The sequence below is a fragment of the Pagrus pagrus genome, assembly GCF_965226575.1.
Source record: "Pagrus pagrus genome assembly, chromosome: 17".
Classification (NCBI taxonomy): Eukaryota; Metazoa; Chordata; class Actinopteri; order Spariformes; family Sparidae; genus Pagrus; species Pagrus pagrus.
In genome coordinates, this window is record NC_140201.1 from 22677557 (window position 1) to 22700710 (window position 23154).

Here is a 23154-nt window from a genome sequence, read left to right on the forward strand (position 1 = left end):
TGTGTTTGTGAGGCACAACAATCGATCGTTCTCAGTCTGCAGGTCAGACTCTGAACCCTCTCCACGAGCTTCAAAGATAAATCTGAGAGGGAACAAGATGATTAACAGGACGGAAAAAAAGGGACACAAACACATTCCGGCTACACATTTATCATCTTGTCTGTTTTATGCTGGTAAACCTAGATTTTCCAGACTAAATTGAACTCTGTCACGGAAATATCACTTTTAGGTTGAAGTGCTTGGAGCAGCGCTCACAGCCTGATACACAGTCACTGCAGTAAGATGCTTAAAACAGGAGGAAAAAGATGAGAATAAAGACGTGATATATACAGTATGTCTGTAAAGGTGACCCGGAGTGCAATTACAAAGGTGTATTAGTCAAAATAGAAGCTTATCAGAAAACCTCTGTTTAAGATTACATTATCACATGACACACATTAGCATCAGAAGTGTTTTTTTGTTTAATGGGATTTCTGATTTGTATCACTGTGTCTGCTTTGTCCCGTTGTCTTCACATTTTCTCCATACAACGTGTGTCACATACAACCCGCCATCACTCCCTGCGCGACCCCACACTACTAAGTTTGACTCTTCTTGAAGAGCCCCTCGAGTGCAATAGTATAAAGAGGACAAGCTAGGGGGTGGTTGAGTATGAGTCCCATACGCAGGACACTCCCCCAGGAGACCAGGATTTGCATCCCATGAGTGTTAATTACATAACTTAGGCTAACCGACAGTTTCTCAATGTTAATAACTGTCCACAAGTCATGTCATTATGTGTGAAATGTTTGTCAGCAAGCTTTATTTTGAAATGCTAACCAGATATTGCATATGTATGATTGCTAACTTCACCACAGCATCATATTTTGACACCTAAGGCCACTGACCACGCTGTGTCTGGAGTGAGAAGATGTTGGTTGAAGAAGAGATAGATAACAGTAGCTGTTTTAATCCCAATACTTTGCGAGTCGCAATCACATCAAAATTGCTCCTTCAGGCCACTCATTTATTTCAATTATTTTTTATATTCAAGCTAGCTCTGGGAAACAAAGTCACCAGCACCAACAAATGTAATGTGTTGAATGTACGGCAACAGACTCACAACAGTACGAGTCTATTCAACGAGCAACCATCAGCTCACTGACATTTCAAGCCTTTGTTAGCAGATGACAGAGCTGCATTACTATTCCATTATCCAGCATGATGATACGACTTCTTCATTACATAGTTATGTTTGGTTTCTGCTTTAATTAACTGGATTAAAGCTCTGTTATGAAAGGGATGTATTATTTGTGTGTGATGGTAGGCGAGGGGACCACAAACTCGTGTAGGAGGGAACAGTGGGCGATTAAATGCATTAATTAATGGCCATTTAATGTAACTATTATACAGTTGCTTCCACTGCAATTATCTGTCATGCATTTTATTGCCAAGCTACTGATAAAAATGATTTTCTTTCGTTCTGCTTCGACAGGATGTGTGTGTGTGTGTGTGTGTGTGTGTGTGTGTGTGTGTGTGTGTGTGTGTGTGTTTGTTTGTGTACAGAAAATGTCACCAGCGTGACTCACCCTTTCTCCGTCCAATAGCAGGTGGACTTTGAAGTTCATGCAGTCATTCACCGTAATCTCCTCATTTCTGTAGAGGATCTGAAATATTCGGCTGAACACGGTGCCGTCGTACACTCCCGCAGAGCTGAAGCTGCATTCTCCTGATGAGGGACACAACAACAACAACATGCACAGTAACTATCAGCTTGTTGCAGCAGCATCACTGATTCATTGAAACTAACATGCAGAGGTTTTATAATGCAAAACTGAACTGAACATAAATGTTTAATTGTCCCAGGAATACACTGTTTTTCATAACCAGAGATAGAATTAGGCTTTTGATTTGGGAAATGTGTCGCCTGATATTTGCAGTATGTGCTCAGATTTGTGAATATGTACACGGATATGAAAATGATCATGAGTGACCTGACATTTGCAAATGTTTACAGAGACTGGTGAGAGAGCTGAGTGTGTATACCTGTAAACATGTGCTCAGACCTGTGAACATGTGTCCAGATTTGAGAGAGTGTATTTATATTAAAGTTAATAATAACGTCTCTTCTAACTCATGTTCAATGTCCCTACATTTCAATATGTATGATAATGAAATCAGGCTAATTTGCTGTACAGATACATACATTTAGTGAGCCATTTAAACATTATAGCACAATGCATCGAACAAGTTATAAATGTTTGCATGAGAACTTTATGTGCAACAAGCATTGTCATCCATTTAGGTAATGAACAATGACACATCTTGCCTATTCTACATCAGGTGAATGTACATACAGAGATGCCTCCAAAATATAATGTATATTCAACTATGTCACTTGTGTTAGTAGCTTCTAAAAAACAGTTTCACATTGTGGCGAATAGACGTATTCTCTGTCTTGCTGTGAGTTAGATGAGAAGATTCCACTTTCACATTTGTCAGATGAAGCTACAGCCAGCAGCTGATTAGCTTAGCTTTGGATAATGACTGTAAGCAGAGGGAAACTGGGGCTCTGTCCAAAGATTGCAAAATCTGCCTACCAGCACTTCTAAGGTCACTAATTAAAATGTGCATAATGTGTGTATAATCAACACAAAACCCAAAGAGTAAAAATGAGAAGTTACAGTTTTATGAAGAGTAATGTAGTGCACCTTGCCACAAAACAGTGTGGTGCATTAATCCCTGTAAAACTGCAACTCTGTCATTCTTATATTAAACAAACACAATATAATGATATACTTCACAGTTAGTGAGATTTAGTGGTGGCAGCTGTTCCCTCTGTTTCCAGAGTTTATACAAAACTAAGCTGGTGGGTGCTGTTGCACCCCCAGTCGTGAGTGTCCCCCCTTTTCCTAGTTTGTGGCATATGCATAATATGCTTCTCAGTAATGAGTACTGTGCGCATAATATGTTTCTATCTGATATTTAACATTAGTTACTCTTTATTTACAGTAAATAATAATGAAAATAAGATTAAAATAATAAATACATAGTCAGCTAGTCAATTTTGACAACTTTAACTCCACCTTTTAGTGGAGTAAAACATCTCTGGAGGGGCCCCTGGCCGGCTGCGGCTTTTTATTTAGCATACACAATTTTCATTTATTCCAGTAGAGTCGAAGGAATTTGTGGATTCAGCAGCAATACACACAAAAAGAGTTAAGATGGACAACTTAAGTGAACTCTGACCTGCCAATTGGTGACATTGAAAAATAGCTAGCCGTCTTGAAAGTGCTTTGAGGGGACAGAGAGCTGGAGAATTAAAAATGGAAGAAGCTATTGTAGCGTATTACGTCACCTCCTCTGTCAAGTATGAAACGCTCCACAACAAAGACATACTGTAGTTCACAGACAGGAGTTGATAGTACACACGTCTTTTGTACTGACCATAACATTCTCCCTCAAGAATTTTTTTTTCTATTGAACTAAATTGTGTCCAGTGGTGAACAAAGTCCCAGGCAGGGGAGTAAGAAGAACAGTACAGAGGAAATAAAGAGAACCTGCAGGAGATATTGTAATTGATTAGTGCTAAACCAGCCAGCCAGTGAGGTTTGGTTGTACAGTAGCTCGCAAGATCACAGTAGCAGATCACAACCATACCTGCAAGTATCGTCCATAACGACTTTCCTGGTGCGACCACGCCTTAACTTGGCATGAAAGCATACAAGTGTATTTCCAAAAAATGTTGAAATACTTTTGTAATATAGAGTTACTTGTTGCAGATGTACAATATTGCATTAAATGATTTAATACCCTGTAGAATCCCAGGCTTTTTCAATTATTGCAGTTTTTTTGTATACTACTTTCAGAATAACTATAATATAGTTAAATCAATTAAATATAGCAAAATATTAATAATACTGCAGACTGATTACAGCAACTACACATTCTCTGTATCAAGTGCTCTGTGATGTAGTGCTACAGAAACAAGAAAAAACCTAGTTTCTTGGTACGCAGAGCCACGAGCACATCTAAATGTAAACACGTCTTCATGCTCAGGAAGGAACTGACTACTTGGATGTTATGCACAGGAATGGGCGCACACGTTTATGCATAAAACTGTGTCTACCCATGATGATAAATGGGACCAAAAGCTCCAGCACTTTTGTCTGCGACATGATGGCTGTTGACTCTCTGCTGCTGGCACGCTCTCCCTGGCAGGGCTGCAGTCGCCGAGGCAGAGCTGTCGTCCAGCTGCGAGCCGTGAGAGGTCTTTGAAGTCCCCTGCTGAGGTTGTGCTCTTTCCTGCCTCATTCTTACTCTCCCTCTCTCCGCAGGCCTCCTCCTGATAACGCTGTCACTACTTGCAGCATCAAGCAGCCCCAGCCAGGATGACAGATGTGTTTGAGCACGACTGTTGTCAAAGACTTGGTGGATGTGTGCCGGAGACGGCGTAATCCCTCCGGGTATGTACTGTATGTGAAGAAGTTGTATCTCTGTGTCAGCACTGTCGCCTCGCAGTCAGACGAATGCGACTTTGATGTTTTTGTTTTAAACATGTCTCTCTGCTTGGGTTTACTCCCACCGTCTAAAGACATACAAGCGAGGTGGATTAGAGGCTCTAAACTGGGCGCAGGAATTAGCATAAATGATTGTCTGTGTGTGTTTGACCCATGAAGGACTCGTGATCTCCCAGAGGTGCTTCCATGCCATCTCTCCTGTGCTCGGGGGCCTTTTTCTTGTGGCCGAAATCACTAAATCAATAAGTTGCTGCAGTCGCCCTTCGCTGCTTTCACACACATACTGTACTGTCATTGAATGGCAGTTTGTTTAACAGGATTGATTAAGTGTTACATTTAGAACCAAGGGAGTAGAGGTGATAAGACCTTGATAAGAAAGTTGCTTTGTTGAGATATCTGCTTTGTCAGTGATAGCGGTGCGGTTTGCATACATGGGGAAGGCAGAAAACAGAGAGCAGCACCTGGACAATGTAAAACAACTCAATATTGTGAGTTCTACTTCTGTAAATCGCATACTGATAGATTTAAGTTGAGACAGAAAGGATTTTTTTGCTGGCAAACTTTATATTTTGTTATCACAGCATTTCCCCATCAAACTGCAGTATGTTTTTTATGTTCTATGGCCGCAAGATACACTTACAGAATACATAATAAATGGTACACAAGCACAAGTACAGAAGATCATGTCGGTCACACAGCAATCTTCATCCCAAGTTTGCTAACATTAGCCAACAAACTGTAAGTGATTGATCATACTGGACGAAGTATATCTGTAGTTACAAAACCCCTTAAGAGTTCCGTTTTTTTGCTTATGGATCCAACTTATTTGTAACATAGGAAATACTGTATGTTATTTAGTAACATATAGATATGTTTGAGTGGCTTAATGTCTATGGAAACCAATTTCTGCCAGGAAAAGACAAAAACAGCAACCTAAATGTAAAATAATAACAAACCAGTTGCCTGTTTAATCATTATATTGCAACATAAAGGTGATCTGATAGCAATCCTCAAATACATTTTAAGATAATCCAAACAACAAGTTTGAGCTTTCTGTGGTTATCTTGGAACTGTCCTTGTGCTTTTTGCACAAAATGCATCCAGTGGACCTGCCATTCATAACTGTGGCCTGACAGTGCACAACGTCACTTCAAAAAAAACATATAGGTTGAACTTTTTATGACCGACATTTATGTTTCTTGTTAGGCAGCAACTTCTAGTGGTTGTTATCATGATAGCAGCAAAGGAGGAAGTCGGTTGAAGTGGTATAAAGAGCGACAAGTCCACATAGGAATAAGGTCGGGGACAGATGGTTGGGTCAAACAAGCATCTTCAGACTGCTGCTTGTGCCCAGTGTGAAACGAAATGTCAACAGTGAGATATTTTAACTTAGTAACGCAGTTAAGTTATGACATAACTGAGGTTATGTACATAATGTAGTTATTTTAAGCCAAACCACAATGTTTTCCTAAACCTAACCAAGTAGTTTAAGTGCCTAAACTTCACGAAACTGCAAGCTAAAATGAAGGTCTGGTATATCTGATGGTACGCTGCGGCAGCCATGTTGTTTTGGGAACAGTGATACATGTCTTTTTGGGAGTCGGTGGCAATCAACCTATTCAGTTGTTCAGGTATGAGGATGTGTTGATGGAACAGACACCTGCTGCCTTCAGATGGCTGTAACGAGAGTCAGCAGAGTAAAGGAAAGGCCTTCAGTATAGGCTACTTAGTTGACAGAGCTGTTACCTGGTAACAATCACTCATCAACTTTTATTTTGTGTGGCTTTAGCATCAGCATTTATATCATATTTGGAGGAAACTTTATCGTCTGTTCGATCACATATCACATGTCAGCTGGTTGAAAAACACAATCACAAATTTGAGTGATTTTAATGAAATTGATATGGATTTGCAGTTACCAAATGCTTGTTCTGAGCTGTCAAGTTGTTTTATACAAGCAAGAGAGGACCCAAGCAAAGACACACTCATTCTTGGTACTAAGACTGCAGTGCACCACCTGACTGGCATTGCCACACCCTCTACCAAGGCTCTCTTTCCACTGGAGCCCAGGAAAATAGGGTGTTCTACACCCTGCGCCAATACAAACTAGAGCCCATTATTTATATTGCTGATTAAGAACCTTGCTTAAGAGAACATTCAAGAATGTAAAACAAGTTGCCCTTGACTTTGCACTTCTAGTCAGACTCATGAGACGAGTTAAGAGATGGCTTATTCAAAATGTACTAATTCAAAATGTTTATTTACCAAGTCAAAAGTGTCCAGATATTTGCAATGTTTCACATTATTTCCACGCTCCTCTTGCTCTTGTTGGATATAAATGTGTCTGGGATACATTTTAATGCTCTTATTCATGTTTCAGTGAATTATTTCTCACTCAGGTTATAGCAGAAATACATCAAACCCACTCTGTTCGACATTTTGGTGGACCGCAGTTCTCACAGGTGTTGGGGAGTTATCACATCCTGCACATTAAAAACCTGCTGAAATGCCCTTAAGCTTTTGCCACAGTGAGTCTGTGCTGGAAATAATCTGCTTACAGCCTCTGGTGCTCTACATCTGCTGTGTGTGTGTGTCAGTGTGTGTGTGTGTGTGTGTGTGTGTGTGTGTGTGTGTGTGTGTGTGTGTGTGTGTGTGTGCTCGTCTTAGTCACTCCCTATCACTAAAACACACAAAAACTCAACGCGGAATTGCTCTTCATGACACTAATATGAGAGAGTTGGTGCAGTAGGAGACACCTTAAACAGCAATCCAATTCTCTCTGTTGAAATCCTGACATGAGAATCACCACGTTTTTGTGCGTGAATCACAGTCATTAAATACTTCAGCTGAGTGTGTGGCACGATCCTTCACACAGAATTCATTTGTCTGAAGGGCACAGACAATTGAAATGTCAAGCATACCCTTAAACAGGGAACACAGTAAGGGATTATCTCCTGTGTCTTTGTATGATGAATGTATTTGGTGCATTTATGCTCAGGATTCAGCCGGCGAGGTGCACAGGCTTAATACATGACCTTGTGGAAGGAGCTGCAAGGGTAGGGGAGGACTGCAGCCTTCCAATTACAATATGGATATGATCTTCACTGTAATGTACACTGCTGCAGTGGTCGTTGCTTGACACCCATGCGACTGCCTGGTAAAATATGGGATTGTCCATGGATTAGATATAGGCTGCAATGCTTTTGAGATTGTCATTTTTACTTTTTCTTTGTATGGCTTAAACAAACGATAAACTACATCTTAATTAATGGCTGGAAGATGTTTTTTTTCCCACTTTGCATAAAGCCAGACTAGCTGTTTCCCCCCCTTGCTTCCAGGATGTATGCTTCCTAATGCTAAGCACGTCCTGATTTCAGCTCAAACCTAAACCTGCATTTAGTGATTTTTTGGCAGCTTAGGGGCAGCAGAGACCATTGACAACACTGAAATATTGTCACCTTTAAGGCTGATATGGTGAACTTTTTAATAAACTGTTCCTACGGTGCAACATTATCATTCACTGGGAGTAATGTTCCTGTCCAACAGATGAATACAAGACCAATAATTTATCTTCTATTAGCCCTGTTATGTAAGCCACCTACTCATGAAAAGAAAATATATGGCTCCACTGTGTTCACTCGTTAATTGCTAACTTTGTCTGTCTACTGTTTGATGCTGAGCAAATAGTGTATAGTTTTTTTATCAGAGCTTTTATTCTGGAAGAAGCTGCTTTTTCTGCTTATTGGTTATTCCGTTAATTCGCTTACAAATATTGGCAGTCACGGGTGGCAGTCCTTTGGGCTTGTTTTCTTCTAATTTGCTTATTTGGGCTTGCTCCCTGTTGGTATGCTCTCTCTCTCTATACCATCTAATAAGTTATTTGAACACATGAAAGTTTGTCCTGTTGCAGGATCCATCCACAACTCCGTCAGTCTCTCCTGACCAATCTGCTGCTGCTCTTCACCACCAGAGTGTCTCTGGGCTAAGGAGAGCAGACAGGCTGGGTGTCTGAAGTTCGGGCTGCCCCTCCACGAGCAGAACCTGCCTCGCTGAATGCCAAGTAACATTTCATGCATCCAATCTCAGTACATGTGGATGGGCAGTCTGCCATGCGCACACCCGGCCTGTCCGTTCTGCCCTAGCCCAGAGACGCAGCTGTGAGCTCGCTCGGCAAGCCGAAGAGGATGGTGTGTTATCTGGGGAAAGTACAGCTGGCAATCCGCTGTATCACAACCACCGCTGGCTTTTTGTAATGCAAACCAGTCGCCACAAAAACACAGACACAGCCAGGGAATATTTGATGAGTGCATGAATGCAGTCAGATACAGTTGAAATCCTGACTCTTCCAATGCTGCTGTGATTAGTTGTTTCACTGTGAGGTAACAACCAATTGCAGCAGAGCGCACAGTAGAGTGATGGAGGTTCTTTAGCTCTGCTAGCAATGTCAGGGACTAAGCAGCCAAAATGTGGAAAAGATAAATTAAAGAGTGGAAGAAAGAGAAGAATAACCTCAACTGGGGCACGACTCAAAGGTGTGAGTGTGAAATACGTGCACATCATTCAGATCATGTTCAACATGCCAAGTAAAAGTAAAATGATTGGCCAACTGGTTTTGTTTAACCTTTCTATTTGTAAGTTGAGTTTTGACTCTCATTTCTATTTTGTAAAATACTGACGCTATCTGATGGCAGTCGACCCGACGTATAATCCTAAAGTGTCAGTATTTGACGAGAAGGGAAACCCAAAGCGTCAGTGTTGTTTCTCTCACGAGACCTGGCAACACTATGCCTGTTGCTTTTGAAAAACAAAAATAATGACACCAGTGAGAGTGAAGTGACACAAGTAGTTTCAAGTCAAAAAAATCAAAACAATGACCCTAAATTGGGCAATAATGCTGAAGCAAACCACCAAGTTTGTCACTACGAGTGACCTCCTTCATATACAAGTACTCATGTGGCCAATGGTATTATAATAGTATTTATCTTAGGTAGAAAGCTAATACAGGTAATTGTATTTAAAAAAAATGTATTATCTAAGTGGTATATAGCTGAAGAGAATAAATGTAACAGTGTAATATTGGATGTTTTCTTTTCCTGGTGACTCACTCAAGGTCATTTTTCTTGACATTACAGGCTGCATAACGAAAAATGTGCAATTACAAAAATATATATCTATCTATAATGACTACATTATATTAACTGTGTTGGATATTATTAAGCTGTGTCTCTATATTGCAGTCACAAAAACTGTTTTACTGCAGCCTCCACCAGCTGGACTGTGCTCTATCTTCTTTTCCACACCTGACATCATGTAAAACTGCACCTCCTGGGTTTAGCACCCTAAAAATAGACTATTGAGAGCAGGACTACTGAACTGCTATTTTTATCATTTCCTTTGAAATCTATTATACTTTTGCCTATTTAGGATTTCTCTCCACCCATGAACCAATGAGGTATAGGAAATACTCTTCTCTGCTAGTATTCCCACTCGAAATGACATGCATCACTGTCACATGTTAGACTCAGACACATCGCCTTCACAATTAGCCCCCTCCTTGCCACCACAAACAAACATATACGCACACATACATTAGTCCTGCTAGAAATGCAAGAAGATTGACACATTATCTCCCTGGTGGCTTTTACCTTAACCACTGGAGCTACACTCATGGTCTGAATATGACAGGACCTACATGTCCTCATAATCCAAAATGTCCTCATAAGAGCAGTGGGCTGCCCTGTCAGGAGTCCTCACAAATACAGCTAGATCCACACACACACACACACACACACACACACACACACACACACACACACACACACACACACACATACAGCTCTCCAGTCATGAAAAGCTAAAAATAGCCATTATTACTGCGAATCAGTATTGCCAGTGAAACCGCTTCCTGCATTGCCAGAGATTCAGATTTTAACGCTTGGGTTGACTCAGTAACACTGTGTCACAACCTATGAATACAAAAGAGGACAAGACATGTGAGGAATCTTTTATGATAGGAACCATCTGCAAGTAATTGTATTTAGCAATTAGAGGATGCAAAACACATATGGGATGACTGTGTGCTGTTTATTTTATTAGTTATCTGCATTATCTCGATAATAGAAAACTAAATTTTGATGAAAAGACTAGCAAATATTAGTGCTAGTTAGTTAGTTAGTCACATATTCATAAAGTTTTCTTTGAAGTAATGTATTTTAAGATTAGCTGCTCCTTTGTGCTCTATGCTGCAAACCTATTCTGTCATATTATGTCTTAAATCCCTTTTTTGTAGGACATAAAGAAAACATGCTTCTCCTGGAGCAGGTTTAAGTCCAAATATCTTGAGACACAACAGAGAAAAAGGAAGTACGATATTTATCAAGAAAATGAAATTGGGTTTAAGAAAGCTGAGACTGAAACTGATTAACTTCTAAACAAGTTAAATCATCTTATTACTTTTGGGTTTTGGAAGAGGACATTGAAGAGGACAGATTTTCCGCAGTGTGAGTCAGTCTTTAACCCAAAGACAGCCAAATGTCCTAAATCACTGAGACAAGGTAGAGCCATTAAATTCCCAGACACCACTATCATTCTCCAATGCCGCACTCTGTAGCTGAGACAATGGCAGGGAAACGGCAATAGAATCACTTAGAGTGCAGTTAGTTGTTTAAAAAAAAATCCATATGGTTATTTCAATTCTCTGTCTTTTATCAATTAAAATGAAAGATTCTGGTGCAGTCTGCGGTAAATCCACTACACTTCAATAAGCAATTGCCGAAAAATATGGTTGTTTTCCTGGCAGCTGCAGATTGCTTTATTTTAAGAAAGGCCTTAGTCATGTCTCTAATTGAAGCTCTTTTGAATCCACAGATGTCAGAAACACAGCCAAGACATGAAGGAATGAAGCTGTGAGACGACTACAATCCGGAGAAGGCGGCAGAGAATGTTCATATTTCACATCCACATTATGAATAAGAGCCGTCCCTGCACTACTTTAACACAAAACACTGAGAGATTACTGTTTTCACACAGACTTCAATGGCAAGTACGAACAACACAATGTGTGTAATTCAGACTCCTGTGTCGAGTGAGATTTTCCCACACTCATTCCCCTTTGGGTATGGACCACTGTGGGTGAAATGTAATCTGTTGAAAACATGATGAAAGTCAGGCTTATAACATAATTTGACAGGTTTTTAAGCCATTGATTATGACATTTGATTAACATTCAATGGCCAGACAAAAGTACAGATACTGCATTATAGAAAGCATTTATTTGATTTCTGTAATTGAGGGTGTCTTTAACCTGAACTGCTGTTTTATACACACTTATAAAATATGTATTATTACATTCAATAGTATATAGGATTGTAATGTTCTTGTTTCCAATAAGAAAGTTTTGTTTTATTCAATATTTCCACCTTTGGAACATCTTTGGGAAACATACTACCTGACAGTTTGTATCTGCTCAACATGTAGTTAAACTGCTGCAGTTCATGTAGCCCACAGTCTATAATCTCTGACATATTAGTCTTATTGTTTTGGTCCAAACAGCAGTTTATCTTTTTTACATATACATGACTGAATACATGGATAGATGACTGAACAGGCCTACCAGGCCCAAGCCCAGGGGCCCAAGTGGTCAGGGGGTCCCTGGGGCAGAGTTTGATGTGACTGTTAACGTTTCTTGCCCAAGAGTCAATCAAACAACTACAAAGCAATGCAGAACAACTACAAGGAAACATGAATGACCACAAAAAGTCGCAAAATGACAACAAGTCGCAAAATGACAGCAAATAGTCACATATCAACAAAGAGATGCAAAATGACAAATAAAAAGGTGCAAAATGACATTAAAGAGTTACAAAATGACAACAAAGAGTCGCAAAATGAAAAGAAAGCGATATGAAACGACTCCAAAAAAGAATTTCAGTCTGGGTTTCTGCTCTTGTTGAGGGGTGGAGGGCCTAGGGCTCCATTGCATCATAATCCATCCATGACTGAATTGAAGTTCTTGCCAGTGAGACCTTAAATCCTCAATCTTCACACACGCTGGTTTTTATTCAACAAAAGTGCAGAAATGGATCAAACTTACTGAGAGCCAATATAAAGATTTGGGAGCTTATCTGCCGACAAGGATGAGGACAGTGTTGTGAGACGGCGTCTGTGTGATGTATATAAAGTGTGTGAGGATGTAAACATAACTTCTTGTTACCTGTATTGTCCTGTGTTGTCACTATCAACCTGTGGGGCACTCGAGGTGAGACCTTCAACCCTGCTCGTACCTGGTAGAACCTGAGGGACGGGATACAAACATAGTGTGAGTCACACTTGAAATTGCACTAAATAAATGTACATACTGTTCAATCAGAAATCAGAAAAACTAGGGTCCACCATTCTGTTTCACTTGATACCAAGGCAAAAGACAGGGATGGCAAAGGGTTGCCTGAATCAAGTTTTGAATAATCAAAGTGTTGAGCTCACGGCTGTTTCACAAATATTTCACTGATGTGACTGATGGCACGGATCTATGGTGTTCAAGTAAATGATTCCCACTATATTTTAAATCCTCAAGATCAGCACACTGACTTGAAAAATGTTTTCAGTAAAATTAAAACTAGTATTTATTGTAGATTTTACAGTTATTACAGCAATTAGCAATTACAGGACAGACAGCATGGATTAAGAACAGAGGCTAACAGGCTAGTTTTGTTAACACATGTAAACTTGTATATTGTAAATCTATGTCCTAGTGGATTCACTACCACTGTACTTGTTAAAGATATGCTTTTCCCTTTTAAACAGTTGAAGTGGTGCATCCTGTTTCAAGACAGCAAAAATCTGCTGACTGGGAGAAATGAACACAAATGTATTCCAGATTCTTGGACCGAGCAAGAAAACTGACATTTCTGTGGCAGCTGTTGGCCTGTTAACCGCTGTAAAATAAAACTATAACAAAACGATCTGATGTAACCATCATGTCATCGCTGCTTAACCCAAAATAACCTCAAGATACCTCCATCCCTAGATGACATGAGGTGAATTTAAAGTCTAATCCTGAAGCATTTTGGGTACTTGCATTGTTGACCTAGATCACTTATGTGCCTGAGGTGATTCTTTAATTGCACAAACCTATGACCACTGTGCTAATATGCCAAGCTGGACCACAGGACGCTCTGTGTTAGTACTGACAAGACAGGTTTTGTGTAAAAATCTTGACAAGTGCAGCTTTCAAGCTTCAGAAGTGCTTTTCATGACATAGCTGCTAAGTTAACAACTTCATGTTAAACAAAATCAGCCATGAATTGTACAAATGTAGCTAAATTATTAAAGGATAATGGGCAAATGGTTATTAATAATGAAGAGGACATGCACCTCTATTCGAGGGCTGTAAAGTATACGCTGCATGGTGTCAGATGAGCGCTGGTGCTGGGATTCTACAGTACCGGCAAACATTTAAGGTAAGAAAGAAAATGTGTTGATCACAGTCGGAAAATTAGGTTATTACAGCTTGATGATTTGGATTTAAAGAAATCAGAATATCAGCACATAGCTGTAAAAAATGGAAAACAGAATAGAAAAGTCTTCCCGACTTAAACAAGGATTATTCACATGACATTCCAGACTATAGGCAGCGATGGAGAACACGTCTTTGAAAAGGTCACTTTGACAGTTCAAGTCAACGCAGCTTTGTGTAAAAGCACATCTCAGCTCTCGGGGGACACATTGGCAATCTGAGAGACCGGAGCACGGCTGTGAACACTGTCATCACATCAGTGTGTTAGCAGCAGCGCTCCGAAAAGATGGAGGCTTGACAGAGAAGAGCCAGAACAGGTTTTGAAGGTCAATAAATAAATAAGGGATGTTTATGGATGAAGAAGGTAAACTCAGAAACCGATGTAATAGCTATTTCGGCAGCGACTAGATATTTTCCATATAGACTTGAGTGCTGAATGTTTAATTTCCAATAAAGTACATTATTATTTACTGTAACTATAAGTTGTAATTAGCTAGAAAACACACACCCAAACTATTTATTCTTGTAAAGATGCTGAGGAAAATGGTTCAGTAGTTTGCTGGAGGATAATGGAACGCTTCAGTGGTTTATACAGGATTTTTTATTTTTTGCACAATTAAACTAGAATAAATGACATCAAGAAAATGCAGCTGGGTCCTAAATTGTGGCAATTTAAGACTGTAACTTGGCCTCTGTCAGTGTAAACTCAAAGTGTTGTGCTTATTGGCGTCTTTACAGATGAAATGCAGATTTCATCAGTATTTTTAATGCAATCAGTTTACAACTGGGCCCTTCAAAGTGTGCAGCTGTGTGGTCCCTAAGGCTGGTATCTGTATTGATTCCAGCAATAACACGCTGCGTGGTGAGACGCGGAGGTCCCGGTGACTTAACTCCTCCTATTCCACGGTGCTTCATCTTTACTGTTCATTCATTGGGACCAGATTTTCTTTATTTTTCACATAAGATCTCTGTCGCTATCTGCAACGTGGCAACTGGTAAAAACAAACATATTAGTGCACTCAGCTGAAGGGATTACCACGATAAAGCTTAAGCCCAGCCCGTTTAGAGAGGGAAAATCATTTTGATAAAGCTGGTGTTCCAGCGAGCCACTGGCCGACCAGATGAGGGGGTTTAATCTTCCTGCAGACGCATCATTGGATAAACATGGCCCTTTTTCATGTTGTAGAATATAATGAATAACTCAACTGGAAAAGTACACATTTTAATTCTAATTGCTATTTTATATACTCCTTGTTGTTACACTCCTTCTTCTTCTTCTTTTCTTCTACTTTATTTTTGGTACAGGCCATTACATTTAAATGTTCCTGTTTCTGTGTTGTACTGTAATGTACATGTACAGTATAGGTTTGGGTCTATAGTTACCCTCCTCAGGTCAGTACTGCCCTACAAAAGCAAAATTTAAGCTTCCAATGGCCCCATTTTGGGGGGATTCTGGATTATTTTACCACAAAAAAACCCATTAAAGCATTAATGACACTGTTAGTAATATTCACATGATCAAAGTTAAAAACACTGATTCCAGTAAAGTGACAGGACGCAAAATTCGCAAAAAAATTCACAAAATTCACTTGGTGCCTAGGAATAAGGTGGATAGTTTGTTTGTTTTATTAGTATACAGTTTTATATTTTTATTGGAAAGCAATAGAATATATACACTTATCTACAACTTAATATACTGAATGTCTTATTTAAGAGTTTAACTTAGCCAAAAAGGCAACTTTTTAGCTGCAGCTGCAGCTTTTACATTTACTTCAGCGGAAGAACAAACTGATTTACAGAGATCTGAGTTTATAAAAATATTCACATTGATATTTCTTCAAAAATCAGTCAGAACATTTAGCTTTAGCTCAGGTTAGCCATGTCTACCTTAAATCTCACAGCTAGCCCTAGCTTGATGAAGCTCTCTGGCTTTTGTTGTGCTGTGATAATGGCTCCCAGAGCCCACAGAGGGTCATCTCAGGTCTGTATTTACTGCAGATTGTAGCCAACACTTGGACGTCTTAACTGAATTTTGACCGAATATGTAGCTACTATGTTTTGCCTTTTATGGCAGGGTAATCTGTTGTTCTGATGGCAGGTGCTTTCACCCCATGCTGAACTGTAAACCGCCATTTCATTGGACCACATGACGTCCTGACATACATATTCAGGGGGATTATGGGTACTTGCTCGAACACGCCTGACAACATCCAGCTCAGATGAAAGTTGTTTAACATATTCCATTTTGGGATGGAGTGAGTCAGTTTCACGGCTTAATCTTTGTCCAGCAGATGGGGAAGAGGTGGAGGGTACATCACTTTAATTTACCTGATCAAATTAAATTGCACCTTCGGAATTCCAGGATGAGTCATATCTTCATTAGTATTCACTCGTCTTTTTCTAGATTTTTATATCGCAGTGCACATTCAGGTACCGTGTTAACACTGTTTTAATTAGTTGGAGGGATGAACACATTTGTCTTTAACTTGCATAACTCGATCAGCTGGAAAAGATTATCTGAAATGCTGGGATATACTGCTGTGCTCATATTGAACTGCTGAATACAGGAAAGGCATCCAGTCATATTGTAGCTGAGGAACAAAAGTCACTGTGAGCACTCATTTTAATTTTGAAATCATTCTACTGAACTACTTCAGTGTTTTACAGATTTCAGTTTTGAATTCAGCTCAAATCCAATTAAAGGTGCAGTATGTAAGATTAAAACATTGTATATAAATTAGTATATAAACAAATTAACAAAAATGGCCAACAGACTATGAAGCAATAACAGTTTTAACACTGTATTAGAGGTATATTTTTTTCAAAAAACCACTTCAAGCTCCCAGTTTAACCACTAGCTGCATGGCTAACTGAGCTAACAAGCTCACAGCAGCTACATTTAGCAGCAGCTAGTGGTTACTCCAGTGATATTCTGTTTGGAGTATGAATTCAAGAGGTGGCCAATTCTTCCATACTGCACCTTTAAAGCACATTTCTAACAGAGGAAAGCTGTGGGGATTCTTTCTCATTAATCAGTGTAAATATGTTCTGTGAGTTTGCTGAGTTGCCAGTTGTGAAGCAAGTTAATAGAAACAGACATCGTGGCTCCGGAAATGAGATTTCTACAGAGAAGAATTTCTTACCCCCTTTGAAAGAGATCCACATTGTGAAACTTGTGCAGCTCTACAGAAAACTCCAGTGTTCCCTGTACTTCAGACATGATATAATCCCACTCATCACCTGCCAACAGAGAAGACACAGAGTTAATATGACACATATCAGTTAATAGGAAAAACAAGACAGAATCCAGAGTGATGGATGAGACAATGATGACATTTCCAAAAGCAGCTCACATTGTTACGCCTTGTGTTTTCTGAGATGATATGACTCATACAGTCCAGTGTGGAGAACGGACTTGAAGAAGATCAAGATGGACATGTGGGTCTGAAAATAGTTTTCACCATCAATGTTGAGGGAAATGTTGGGAAACTGAACAACGACTGACTTATACAGAAACTGATGTGTGCAGCTGGACACTGCGCTCTGTGTTGTATTCGTCTTAGTAAGGGATGCTGCAAAACAAATTACTGTAAATGTCAGCCTTTTGGTGCATTGTTATTATCCCTGTATAATTACTAGAATTAGATCTACTATCTGCTGCATGGTAATTTAATATATTGCCCTTTAATTAAAAATCAAATACCTGCCAAACTGGTAATTACAATACATGTTGCATTCTTTGCCCCATTCAAACTATAATTTTACCACTAATTATGTTTTTAATGTTTTTATGTAAAGGTCGAATGGATCCAAGTGCTTTCTCAGGCCTGTTTCACAGGCGAGTTCAAGTTGTACCTACATCTTATAACATATGGCAAATTAAATAGCTGAAAAATGTATACATTTAGTTCACAGTAGCCCTCTACATCAGGGATTCAGCTTAGTGTTTTCTTGTATTCATCAATGACTAAAATGACTGTTATCTTAAAGGTGCACTATTTAGTTTTGGTGAAGAAATTATAATCAGGAGAGAAATGATATTCACTGACAGATGTTTATTTAGTTTTTATGCCAAAACAAACTAAATACACAAACTCTCTTTGTTTTCATGACTGAAAAAAACTGAATACACAAACTGACCTTAAAGGACAACATAATTTCATACTGTTTTACTTTGTTTATATGTGGCGGACTCTGCCACCTTCCTAGCTTCATACAGTGTTCTGGGGATCTTATTTTCATCTGAGAACAGCTTGTTTATTCGGTTTTGGCAAACAATAGGAATTATTTCCTTATTAATATTGTAATCATTAAAATTCTGAGTTTGAATCTCTCCTCCAAAACTACATAGTACCCCTTTAAGAACCTAAGAGTTTGGAATATAGGCCCATTCAGCTCATTGAGGTAAAAGCAAGCGAATCCACCATCAAGCCTAAATCCATCAGATCATGGAAAATGGAAGCCTCTAAATGAACCTGTGACCAACATGTCCCAGGCTCACTCAAGCTCAATTCACACCGTGTGAGGAGTGTTTTCCATTAGCAAATAAAGCAATTAAAGCTCAGTGCTTCCATAGTACCAAACATGAACCATCTACTTTTACTCTACAACGTCTGAAGCCATTAGGGGAAAGCATAGACATGGCCTTAATACTGTGCAGGGTTCAGAGAGAGCGCCGTGGAAGCTGAAACGCGAAAGGAGATGAAACACTGACAGAGCTCACACCGAAGTGTATCAAATCACCTCTCACTGAATGCTTTGAAATATAATCCTTGCAGATGCGCAGCATTTGGTTAGTGTCTCTGTAAATGTCGTAAAATCTGTCACCGCTAAAAGATGCATTCATTGTCAGACACCTTCAGAAGTGCAACTTCACTTACGCACATTACGACTAGTCAGCAGCTTAGCTGGCTTAAAAGCATAATACTGTTTCAACCACTTTCTTTAAGCAGTGAAGATTTATCTAGACAGACTGGTTTTATTACACCAGGGCTTAGACTCTGGGGTACTGTGAGAAGGTAATTCGCTGCTACTAAAATGCAAAAGTTCCTGCTAATTACAGCTAACACCAGCTTGCAGATATCCTGTGAAGTCTTCAATCTTCCCACCATGGCCTACAAAAAGTGACAGCCTTCAACTTTTAGCTAATTTATTGACTGTTAGCTAAGCCTGGCACCTTTTGTTACTTTTGCCATGCCTGTCAAGCTATTTGTTTTAGCACGGCACCAGAAAGGTGGCAGAATTATTATTTAAAGGTTAAGTATGTTAGAACTGGCATCTTGTGAAATTCATACTCATACCAAATATGGGGCAGCATATCACCAGAATAACCGCTAACTGCTGCTAGCTGGTTAGCTCTGTTAGCCGTGCAACAAGCGGTCCGGACTGAGAGCATGAAGAATTCTGTGCTAGGAGCTTTGGACCGAGGGCCGTGGCTAGCTGGTTAGCATGCTAACTTCCGACAGATGTCATGATGTCAAAACTGTTATTTCTTCACATTCTGTTGATAGTTTCACTTATGTTTAGTCAGTTCATGTTTTACGCTGACTTGATTTCAAAGGAGAATCCTGTGTTTGATGGCTACATATGATATTATGCTAATAACTGAGGCTAAAGCTACACGTTCTCTGCAAACGTCACCATCCTCCCCAGCTCTGCTTCCACTAACAGAAGTGGAAACAGCATTGTTCTTGTATTAACATTTAAATCTAATGTAGTTATGAAGGGGAAAAATATATGTTTTCTTCTAATATAACTGCTTAGCTTTCCATTTCTTTAACTTTAAAAGAGAAAAGTCTTGAAGTATAAGGACTATTTGTCTGGTAAATGTTTTCAATTTTGTTACAGTTGTTAAAATGATCCAAACCAAAGTTCTTTTTGTGGTCACATTGTCAGTTTATTGAATGAGGACTCTAGCTTTCAAGTGGAACAAGATGGCTGAGAATTGTCCACTGTTTCTCATTTTATCATGTGTTGAACTTCAACTTTTGACTTTTTTTTCTTTTCTTTTACCCTGACGTGAAACTACAGAAATAATTGGAGGTAAACCTTAGCATTTCTCTTCAGTATAGAGTTTCATGTGTTCATGGCTCCATATCTGGAGAAGTGCAGTAGTTTCATCCTCGTCCATCAGCCTTGCTAGCATTAGCAGCCATGTTTCAGTGTTGCTCCTAAATGGCTAAAACACAATGGCAAAGCAAACCACACTGTTACTTGGGGCGAACCGAACTCAGACTTGCAGTGTTCACATAACTGCCGAGAGGGCTGACTAATTGCTATATATATATTCTAATAGCTATCTTGAAAAACGTTGCTGAAATTGCTGGAGTGTAATCCTCCTCACAATGAAGAACAGGAGAAAGACGCTGTAGAAAAGATCCAGAAATGGCTTCCAGTGAAATAATAAACAGTGGGTGTACGACAGTGAACAGCCCTTTTAAACCGGGTAATGGACAATTTTTTGCTTCTATTTATCATTGTAAAGTACATACTGATTGCACACAGTGTAATGGCTGTAGAAAAATGACACCATCCGCGTATAGGTTGGTTCCCTACAAGCCTTGCTTTCACTATTATATTTGGTCTGCCACTGGACTGTATTTTTCCCGCAAAAAGGAAGGTCGTATTATGGCACAAAGGAAACAAAACAGGAAGTTTTCCCTGGTCACTATGCCCAGGTAACAGTGGAACAAGTGGAATAAGTGGAAACTCTTGACTGCGAGGGAAAAAGAACCCTGTTCATGGAGGAGGCAAAGAAGATGAAGAGGGAGAATGATCAAACCAAACTAAAACAAGAGTGAATGGATGGACTTTTCATATGTGTTTCCCCTGACCACCAGGACTCAAGGCGTTCAAAAAAATTGGCATTCTCTCTACTAGATCCATCGGTAACAAAACCTTTGTACTTATTCATACAATCAGGTGTTCTACCCTGCCTTTTCATAGCGCTGAGATCTGGGTTTCTACTGTAGGTCAAATTGAGTGTTTTTTTGCTTTGGACAGTAGCTGGACTGCTAGTGGTAGCCATGTTGCTAACGCTGTGTTTACGACAGCGACACCAACAGTATTTCCAGAGGTAAGAGCTAGGGAGGGGGGAAATTGAAAAGTTGTCTATTTCGACTTTAAAATAACCTGTAACCTTACAAACTAGAGTAGTTAGCTAACGATTGAGCCCCATGACATGGAAGAAATGTTTAGTATCTCCTGTAAGTTGTAAGCTAGCTACCCAACATAGCCTATGTTAGAGTTGGGTTCTTGTTTTTGGAAAGGCTAAGAACACCACCCTCCAAACTCTTAGAATGATAAATTTTGGTACTGCTATTCATTGGAAGGTCAGCTGTCTATGTCTAAAATGCTAACTTTCATAACTTTCAGAATTTGCTTCCTTGATTAAGCCAAGAGTCGGTTTTTATTCGTCACTTCCTGTCAGCAAAGAAATGTATTCCATCGTCCTTCCCCAACAACAGAGTTTCATTAGTGCAAACAGGGTGAGTCTAATGTGTCTTTTAAGTTGGCAGAGAAACTCTCCTCCACCTCACTTATGCTGATAAGAGGTCATCATACGAATCTTGCCAAGTGCAGAGAAAGAAGGGCCAGTAAATCTTCAATACAGCCTCAACCTCTAGAAGGGAATAAAAAGGTGACTGTGTCCCTGTTGAAGCATACGAACACAGAGGCAGGCAGTGCAGCAAACAGTCCTGAGGAACCTTCTCTGATGTAGAACATCAGTCTACTGCTGCAAACAGCCCAAAAAACACATGCCGACTCTGCACGTCATATCACATCGACACACTCTCCACATGAGAGTGAGGCCCTGTGTGTGTCAGAGTGACCACAGACGATGGCAGGCATCATAACGCCATGAGCCAATTATAGGTAGCTTGATGTGACCATGAGACGCTGAAGTATGTACAGTTTGTGATTTCTTCGGCATTGATGAAGCCGGCTGAGTCTGCTCCATCGCCTCCCTAATTCAAGCCTCCGTCCCGGTTATCCGTTATCTGCTGTCTCAGAGATTCAAACACGGAGCTGCCTGCTTCTCCAGCGATGTGTTAGGTAGGCAGTCAGGAGGAGAGTGAACACAGTGTACCTGATTAAATGGATGCTAACAGTCCAGGGACTTGGGGCTTAATATGCTTTTCTTTTGCACCAAAACAATCAGTACATGGCGAGTGCACACAAGACACCACACACACACACACACACTGATGATCTGCCGCTGCTGAAAATTCATCAATAAGTTAATCAAATCAGCGAGGCAACGACCAAAACACCCACGCCGACAGCTTCAAAGGCGTACAGCTGTCATTTATCTAAGTAGGATACACTGTGTCTCCTTTGATGACGATGATGATGATGATGATGATGATGATGAGACAGCTTATCAACTGCAGCATAAGACGATGCCTTCAAAGGGCGACATGGGGTTGTACTATTATTCTTATATTGTCAACAAATCCCATGAAACGACCAAACCAACAGTGCATCGTCTCTGTATTTTCTTTCCAAGGCCTGTCTGTGGCATTTAGCTGCCGGCTAAGTCTTCTGAAGATGTACAGTAGCCTAATATTTTTATTTTAAAAACAAATCCCAAATGTCTCGGTTCGTCTAAAAGGCCTCAGGCTGCTCCGACAATACTTGTTAGAGAGATGAATTCAATGTTTGTTTTGGTCTTTTCATTAGAATTGTTGACAGAAAAAGAAAAATGAGGAATATTAGCAGGCTCATCCTCGTCCAGCATCTCACAGATACATTTTTTTTTTTAGACCGATTCCAGTAGATCTATTATTAGACCATTTCAACCAGGATCCAGAACTTCCCCAGCAGGATTTCACAGGGCTTTGAAGCAGAATTCAGACCTTCACGTTGGGAAATAAAGTGACAGGGACAGTCCTGGAAAGAATGGAAAATAGAGGCAGAGCTCTGAGTCAGCACTTAGTTAGTTGAGCATTTTTTTTTTTACAGGACTCCTTGAAATCACTGCTCCGAAACACATTGGAAAATTTATTTTTTCATTTCCTTCTTTTCAAAGTTATAATCTTTAAGAATTTTATCAAATGAAAGCCCACTTTTGATACTACCTGCAATAGCAGATCATTGTATTTACTTTCTGTTAGTATGGTGGATTTCATTGTTAGTGGC

The 23154-nt window shown here is 39.8% G+C and overlaps 1 protein-coding gene across 1 annotated transcript in view; it reads right to left on the reverse strand.

The window, feature by feature from the left end:
- The window catches only part of fam135b (family with sequence similarity 135 member B), a 53157-nt gene that overhangs the window by 26620 nt on the left and 3383 nt on the right, over positions 1–23154 (reverse strand). The window contains exons 2-4 of the mRNA XM_084380114.1: positions 17157–17253; positions 12712–12791; positions 1569–1708 (exon numbers count right to left, since the gene is read on the reverse strand). Of these exons, the coding sequence (XP_084236240.1) occupies positions 1569–1708; positions 12712–12791; positions 17157–17233 (297 nt within the window). The 5' untranslated portion in view covers positions 17234–17253. The remainder of the gene's footprint in view (positions 1–1568; positions 1709–12711; positions 12792–17156; positions 17254–23154) is intronic.